The sequence below is a fragment of the Mesoplodon bidens genome (genome assembly GCF_964165515.1).
Source record: "Mesoplodon bidens genome assembly, contig: HAP1_SCAFFOLD_601, whole genome shotgun sequence".
NCBI lineage: Eukaryota > Metazoa > Chordata > Mammalia > Artiodactyla > Ziphiidae > Mesoplodon > Mesoplodon bidens.
Window position 1 is genome coordinate 188,410 of NW_027672110.1, and position 9,122 is coordinate 197,531.

Consider the following 9,122-nt stretch of genomic DNA (forward strand, 5'->3'; position numbering starts at 1 on the left):
CCCCCCAACGAGACGGTTATGTCGTTCTCTTCCTGAGGCTGATGAAAATGTGAGGAAAGTCCTCTCTCCCATCTTATAGGAGGTGGCAGTTAAGGGTAACCCCTAGTGATTAAACGGATGAAAGGGCAGAAAGCTTGTGGGTACCCGGAGGTGAGGAAGCATAAAACCTACACCACTGATAGGCAGCCCCCTTCCACCCCCGCCACCTCGCGTTATAGGTGACTTTACGTATAACATCCACCACTGAGCCAAGGCTTCCTTACAGAAATTGTTAGCTGCCTGCTCTCTAGGGAAGGCTTGGAAAGAGCCCCGAGCAGGGTTAGAAGCTGTGAGATCCGGCATCTGAATGAAGAGAACCAAAATACTAACACTCACCTTAACGGCTTGAGCGCAGAAATAAACAGCGCAGGCAGAGGTTGTCATTCAGAGTTCCTCCAGGTGGATTGTTCCGTCTGACCCGAGATCCGAGACCAGCTGGCTTCAGGAGAGCCACTGTTGATTCCTAAGACCCACTCTCTGAGGATATGGACCTTTATTATCTCTGCCACAGGTTTATCTCTCCCACACTTCTCTTGAACTCAACACTGTCTTTCTGAGCTACACGTAAATCCCGCGAAGCTGTTTTACATACTGCCCCCGACTCCACAGACTAGTCCTCCCTCCCTCCCTCTCCCCAACCTCAGGTCTTACAATAGAAGTCACTAAAAGTTAACTTGTCCCAGCTCTCCATACCTCCTCATCCTCCCCTGCCACCACCCCTGACCACTCCTGCACTCACCCTTTGCTTGACACCCCTGCCCCTTCACCGTCCCCTCCCAGAACCCAAAGTTTAGTTGGGAGTTACTCCTGTAAACCTTCATAGCTCTCTGAGCTTACCCCTATTATATGACTTGCCACAGGAATAATTGTTGGTTTACTTCCACAGCCCCTCCCCCTCAATCCCTGGGGCTCAGCTGGGCCTTCCTCACCCTTATATTCCCAGCATAAACACTGTGCTTAGAGCATGGCAGGTACTTAATAAATGTTTGTTGAATAAAAGAGTGCTTAAGCATGGAGCCTAATTCATTATACTTTTATTTTTCACTACACTCTGGAATCACAAAGCAAATACAGGTAAATGCCAATATTAAAAATATAAAATAAAACCATAGACACGATGGGAGAACATCAACAGATGAGTGATTTTGTGTTTGTTTTTGTTGTGGGTATGTTATTACTGTTGTTACTTAACTCCTGTACCAAACCATTTTACTGATTATTTCAAACGATTAAAGAGCAACTGTATATTCTCTTCCACATCATAGAAAGATGTAAATATTACCACTACATTTTATGCAGCTATATGAACTTTTATATTGAAACAAGACAGGAATGGCAAATGAGCAATTTCATTTTTAAACACTGATCATGAATCTAATTCAAGGGTATATTAAAACGAAGGAAATACTATTAGAAATGGAACACAAATAGCAAGCACAATGTGTACTTTTCACCCCAACCCTGCCCAGCTTCTGATTTGGGGCCCCAGTGCCCATTTCCCCAGGGCCCCTTTAATTGATGCCACCCAATTGAAGTGACACACTTCCCCCAGACTTCACATGGGGCCAAAGAAGAACATAGCAGTTGCCTCAGACCTGGCTCTGGCTTCCTCATCTTCAACAGCCTCCCTATATTGCTCTGGCCAGTCCTGTGGTTGCTTTCTATAGAGCCTGGCCATGTACTCCAAGGCTTTCATTTTGGTGGTTTCAAGGTGAGCGCGAGGACCCCACAGAAGCTCATATTCAACTGGATTAGAATAGGACAGTGGCCTGCATTCCAAGTAGCGCTGTCTCATAAGTTTGCAGGTGATGGCATGCTTTCTCCCTACATCCACACCAAATCTCCGAAGCAAATTCCAGACACTGGCCTCTTTGACACGGTTGCCCATCAGGAAGATCAAACCCAGGATTGGCATCAAATATTCTTGAGTGGGTCTCCCCAGGCTCTCTAGCATCATTTGCTCTTCTTCTGATTCTGGTTGCTGGACAAGGAGGTAAATGTGCTCACTGGTATCAACCTCAATCAGAGAGAACCCATAGAACAGATCAAGGATTAGAGTAGCTCGACTGAGGATATTTGGGAACACGTCCTCAAATTCTTTGCCAGTGTGAGCCAACAGCTCATCCTGATGTATAGGCAGCAACTCCTCTGTGACATTAATGGCCAACTGGACCAAATCATTTGCCTTATCATTCATAGTGTCCTCTGACCAGAACTCCAAGCCAGCAGCCTGGCTTCTTTCTTTGGCCTTGTCAGCTTCCAGGGCTTTATTATATTCTTCTGGCCAGCTCCAGGGTTCTTCATCATGGGCCTCTGCCACAAACTTCAGGGCTTCCATCTTTGTGATTTCCTTGTGGGCTCTAGAGCCCCACAAGAACTCAAATTCGAGGGGATTAGTGCCATACACTGGCCAGTACTCCAAGAACCGCATATGCAAAAAGTCAGTAGTTAGGAGGTTCCTTGTGTTCCCAAAGGGGATGTTGATCCTCTGGGGCTCATCTAACACATCAACCTTTAGCAACAGATCCCAAATGGAGGCCTCTCTTGCTCGGTTACCATTCAGGAGAATGTGGCCTAGGACCAAGGCCAGGAGACCTGCCTTTGGCATGTCCAGGGATTCTGCTATCCGATCAGTGGTCTGGAGACCCCGTTTGCTGATTAGGTTGTAGGTGTCAGCCTGGGGATCAAGAACCCTCAGGTTCAACCCAAAGACCTGGTCCAGATGGGCTGAGGCTCGTCTGAGGATCTCAGGGAACTGATCTGAGTATTCTCTGAGGAACTCTAGCATCTCTGTCTGCTGAATAGACCCCTCGATTTGGCTTTTCATTCGCATGAAATTCACCAAAGCAATCGACCTGTCTTCTAGAGGGTCGTGGACCTTGAGCGCCCCCAAACGTCGGGACTGCTCATCTATCAGCACCTCGAGGTCGTTCGGGTCCTGCGCAGCCTGGGAAGCGCTAGCACCCTGAGAGTCGATTGGCGCCTGAGGGCCCTGGGGAGCATCAGGAACTAGCATGGAGGTGGGGGACCCGGAGGCATTAGTAGCCTGCATCTCACCATGGAAGTCGCTGTAATCTACAGTGGTCTCTGCGTTGCGGTGGCACGCATTCTGGCTTACCAGAGACATGGTTCCAGGAGACAGGAACAGGAATGGGGGAGGTCAGCGATCCGTCGGAGAGAGGATGGTAGGTGTGTCGGCTCCTCAGCACAAAGCTGAAGCCAGAGCCCCGGGAGCTGCGCGGATCAGAAGTGAGAGCTGGTGAGAGTAGCGATCCTCCTACACAAACACCAGCCAGCAATAAACGCAACCCTCAGAGAGCTAGGCTTTGCCGCAGCCTACGCAGGCGCAGTTGCGTTCTGCGACGTGGTGGCCACGCCCCGTTCCCAGTACCCGACTCCGGCCCCCTACTTCTGCCTGGCCCAAGAGGCTAGTTGAAGTGGTTGTTGCTAGAGTCAAACTTGTCAGAGAAAAGAATTCATGAAAGGGGGTAACAAACAGAGGTAAAGCAAAGAGGGTAAGTGTTGGGGAAAGTTCAGTGATGCACCACAGAGTTTTTCTGTGAGGTATAAAGCTAATAGGCAGTAGAGGATTTGGAGAGGAGGAGGATGCTAAAGATGAGAATTATTTCACGGATTCATTCATTCATCCACTCATTCAACATATGTTTCTTGAGTATGTGTCACATGCTAGGCACAATATTGGGTACTAGAGGTACACCAGAGGACAAACAATGATTATATCTTTGTGTGTAGAGCTTACATTCCGGGGTAGGTTCAAATAATGGTAATAATAATGGAGCACTTACTATGTACCAGACACTATTTCTGATATTTTCACTTATCTCATATTAAATCACTTAATCTTAGCTATGAGGTACTACTCTTAATGGTCCTCATTTTACAGACGAGGAAACTGAGTCATAGAGGTGAATTTACCTGTCCAAACTCAGGCAACAAGTGGAAGAACCCAGGTCCGTCAGAATCTCAAGCATAAGTACTTTCTCTCATACCATTTGCCCTTCACAAATGATTAGCCCTGTTTATTTAAGATACTCTTAATTAAAGTAGTTGAAAATATATGCTCTGATGGAGGGACAGTTAACATATGGTACAAACACAGAAGAAGGAACAAACAATGAATTACAGCTTAATCTGAGGTGTCTTGGATTGGGGGCATATGCCTCAAGGAAGAATTGAGCTCTAAGTTATGAATAGGATGGGAAGGATTTATAAGGGCATTCTAGGCTGAGGGATCAGCATCAGAAAAGGCTCAGAGGTTTGAAAGTACAAAATAAGTTTGCATAACAGCTGGACAGCCAGGGGGGCTAGAGCCAAAGTGCACTAGTATGGGAGGGAGATGCGGATGAAAGTAATGACAGGAATGATTAGATTTCCTGTTTCTTCACTTAGCAGTATGTGAAGACTGGTTGGGGCTCCATAAGGTGAGAACAACACCACCAGAATAGGACCTGATTATTTAAGTGGTTGGTCTTGTGTTTGGGGAGGCATAATTCAAACGCTTCAGCAAGGAAGAGGAGTCAGCTGCTTTATTTTCTGGGAGTGCTACCAAAGTAATTGGGCTAAATCCTAGCTCTCAACCATCAGGGTATGCAGTGGAATATTGAGAAGGAGAAAAATTTACATTTTTCTCCACAATTGAAATCCTTCCTTAAATTCTTGATGGTAATGAATACTGTTACATTCAGTTATCCTGTGCCCTAGAATTCCTTCACAGAGCATTGCCTTCACATGAAGGTCCAGACACTTAACCTCTGACATTTTCTACATTCCAGATGCTTTCTTAAAGTAGCGAAGCAGGCAGCTCAGGACCATGGATTTGGCCAAACTGGACTAAAGAGATCAATTTTTATACAAGTGAATGTGCATGTTCTACAGGTAGAAATGTTCAGTTTCTGTGCTGATCGTATCTTAGGAGAATCTTGTGGAAAGCAGCAGCATCTTTTGAGCTACTACAAAGGAGTAATTGAGATCAGACCTGATGGGATCCCTCACCCTGGTCTTTCCTCTTCGCCAGAAGCACCCCATGCTCCTTGTCTAGACAGGTACTTCCCAAGGGCAGATTCAGAGAGGATTTTAAATTCTGCAGTCATTAAAGAAAACAATTGCAATTTCCCCCTGAAATCCAGTTCACATTTTTTGTGAGTTGAATTTTCTACTACTCCTTCATCTAATAGATAAAAATAGTATTGAATGACAATATCTTACCTCTGAAATGACATGCTGATTCCATTCTACAGCATTCAAATTCTTCGCAAATTGGTCCCTACCTGGCTCTCCATTTTCATCTTTATCCCCCCAGTACATCCTTCCATGAAATCTGTTCCATAGCCACCTTGAACTACACTTCTGGTCTCAGCCATTTCTACTTTACCAGTCTCCAAACTGTTCTAGTTATTGCTAAATGAAAAACGAAGGAGCTGTGCCTGTGGCTGTGACATATGGCATGTTTTCCACCCTAAGTGTGAAAGTAAAAAGATGGGATCATACTCTCCATTCTGAACTTCTTTTGATAGTTTCTGACCTTCTTTTTGCATTTTAAAAACCTGTGAATATCTTTCCATACAACTGTTTATCTTCAGCATAATTTTAATAAAATATTTTAACTTTAAGTGCTTTTGCTGAGATAACATATACAAAGTACACAAATCATGAATGTAGACGATAAATTATGACAGATTTAACGCACCTTATGACCATCATGCCAGTCAGGAAAAAGAACATTACCAACATCTCAGAACCTACTATGGCACCCCTCCCATCTCTCCCCTCATATTTGTCCCAAGAGGAAGCCCCTATGCTGACTTCTAGCATCACAGATTAGTTTTTTTGGTTTCTGAGTTTTGTACAATATCAGTGGAATTATACAATGTACTCATTTGTAGCTCTCTTTTTTCCAATAAAAATCCACTATGTCTTGTTAATTATCTTTGTTGTACATAGCAGTGTTTGCTCATTTTCATTATTATATACTTTAACATCGAATGAATGTCGTACAACTTATCCTGTCAACTGCTGGTGGACATTACCTTTTTTCCAGTTTGGAGTTCTTACCAAAAATGCTGCTATGGACCTTCTCATACCTGTCTTTCTGTTCACAGGTTCATTTACATTGGAAATAAATCTATGAATGGAATTCCTGTATTATAAGTGTGTGTGATTTCAGTTTACATAGCTTTTTCCAGAGAGTTTTTGAAATTTTTACACCAATTTACACTTCCACTAGTAGTGTATGAGAGTTCCTATTACTCTATATTCTTATCTGTAGGCATCCTAGTGGGTGTGCTGTGGTGTATCATTTTGCGTTTTTTTTCTTCACTCATATTTAGCTTTTTTTTAACTGTTTTTCAAACAAGAGTTGTCATTTGTTTTCCCAGTGGACGTTAAAGGCCAATGGACATTAAAGGCAGAAAGTTAAGAAAATCGGAGATGCTAGAATTTAGCTAGAAGACAGCAGCAAGAAGTGATAGTTGGTAGACACTCAAAGGGAAAGAGATAGAAACACTATTCAAAACTGAAATTAGAACGTAAATACTATAGCTGTGTTAGAGCATTCAGTGCAAGGACAAGAAATCCTCAGTGTACTAATTGTCCTCAAAATTTTCACTGCATATTATAATTTTTAAAGACCTACCTTTATCAAGAAAAGTTAACTTCTGCTTATGAAAACAAATAAATATATATTACAGAATTATTAACCCAGAAAATACATAGCATTTAAAAAGTGTTAGTACTCAAAGGAATAATATAATTACATAGGAAATTCACATATGTAAAATCTCATTCCTGACGAACTGGTGTTCACCAGAGGGGAAGGGGGATAGGGGATTGAGTGAAATAGGTGAAAGGGATTAAGAGATACAAACTTCCAGTTATAAAATAAGTAAGTTACAGGGATGTAATGTACAGCATAGGGATTATAGCCAATACTATTGTAATAAGTTTGTGTGGTGACAGATGGTAACTAGAATTATTGTGGTGCTCAATTTATAATGTATATAAATGTTGAATCACTATGTTGTACACCTGAAACTAATATAATATTGTATGTCAACTGTACTTCAATTTAAAAAATTAAAAGGAAAAAATCTCATTCCTGGATAGTGATGTATAGATACAACATTGTGTAACTATACCCCAATTTTTTAATAATATGCATTCCTTTATATCTAAAATTGTAATGATCACCTGATTTATTTTTTAAACAATAGTATTTTTATTCAGAGTCAAATAACAAGACCTGATTATTGTTATTAAGTTGACCTGTACAGTTGACCCCCTTCACCCATTTCGCCCACCCCCCAACCCCCTTCCCCTCTGGTAACCACTATGTTGTTCTCTGTATCTATGAGTTTGTTTTAGTTTTATTTTGTTTTTTCATTGGTTTTCTTCATTTTTTTTAGATTCCACATATGAGTGAAATTATATGGTATTTGTCTTTCTCTGTCTGACTTACTTCACTTAGTATAATATCCTCCAGGTCCACCCATGTTATGGCAAATGGTAGGATTTCATTCTTTTTTATGGCTGAATAGTAGTATTCCAGTGTGTGTGTACCTAAGTTTCTGTGTGTGTGTGTGTGTATCTCACATCTTCTTTAACCATTCATCCATTTATGGATTCTTATGGTATTCCCATTTCTTGGCTATTGTAAATAATACTGAGATGAGCATAGGAGTGCATATATCTTTTTGAATTAGGGTTTTCATATTCTTTAGATAAATATCCAGAAGTGGAATAGCTGGATTTATTTAGCAGTACTATTCTTAATTTTTTGAGGAAACTCCTTATTGTTTTTCATAGTTGTTGAACTAATTTACATTCCCACCAACAGTGTACAAGTGTTCCCTTTTCTCCCTATTCTCACCAATACTTGTTATCGCCTGTATGCTTCAGGATAGCCATTTTAACAAGTGTAAGGTAATATATCATTGTGGTTTTGATTTGCATTTACCTGATGATTAGTGATATTGAGCATTTTTTAATGTGCCGCTTGGGTATTTGGTGTCTTCTTTGGGAAAATGTCTATTTAGTTCCTCTGCCCATTTTTTAAAAATCAGACTGGGTTTTTTGTTGTTGTTGTTACTGAGCTATATGAGTTCTTTATATACTTTGGATATCAACACCTTATCTGATACATGGTTTGCAAAAATATTCTCACATTCTGTATGTTGTCTTTTATTTTTTTTAATTGTTTCTTTTGCTGTACAGAGTCTTCTAAATTTGGTGTAGTCCCATTTGTTTATTTTTGCTTTTGTTGTTTGATTTGGTGCCATATCCAAAAAATTATTGCCAAAACCAAAGCCGAGGAACTTCTTCCCTGAATTTTCTTCAAGAAATTTTATGGTATCAGGTCTTATGTTTAAGTATTTAATCCATTTTGAGTTAACTTTTGTGAGCAATGTAATATAAGGGTTGAATTTTATTGTTCTGCATATGTTTACCCAGTTTTCACAACACCATTTGTTGAAGAGACTATTATTTCTCTATTGGGTGTTCTTGGTGCCATTGTCAAATATTAGTTGACCATATATGTGGGGCTTTAATTCTGAGTTCTGTACTGTGTTCCTTCCACTGGTCCATGTGTCTACTTTTATGCCAGTGTCATACTGTTTTTATTACTACAGCTTTGTAATAAAGTTTGAAATCAGGAAGTGTGATACGTCCAGCTTTCTTCTTTTTCTTTATGATTGCTTTGTTTATTCAGACTCTTTTGAGGTTCCATATAAATTTTTGGTTTGCTTTTACTATTTCTGTGAAGAATGCCATTGGTATCTTGATGCGGATTGTATTGAATCTATAGTTGGCTTTGGGTAGTATGGACATAAAATAACGTTTTTAAGAGATTATTTTGGATGCTCTCTGGTGAATGGATAGTAGAAAGGAGCAAAAGTAGGTCCAGAGAGACTATTGGCTATTGGAATAATGCCAGTTAGTGATAATGATGGCTTGGACTTGAATTATGTTATGAGAAGGAGAAAATTTGTTAGATTCTCAACATGTATTAGGAAGAATTAAGATATGGTGATGTATTATATGTGGGGGAACAAGAAAATTTGGGGAAA

The 9,122-nt window shown here is 40.8% G+C and overlaps 1 protein-coding gene across 1 annotated transcript; it reads right to left on the reverse strand.

Moving 5' to 3' along the window:
* Positions 1 to 1,056: 1,056 nt before the first annotated feature.
* MAGEE2 (MAGE family member E2) lies at positions 1,057 to 3,377 on the reverse strand. The gene has a single exon (XM_081259654.1). The coding sequence runs from the start codon at positions 3,164 to 3,166 to the stop codon at positions 1,595 to 1,597; it is 1,572 nt and encodes a 523-aa protein (XP_081115780.1). The 5' UTR covers positions 3,167 to 3,377; the 3' UTR covers positions 1,057 to 1,594.
* Positions 3,378 to 9,122: the final 5,745 nt, after the last annotated feature.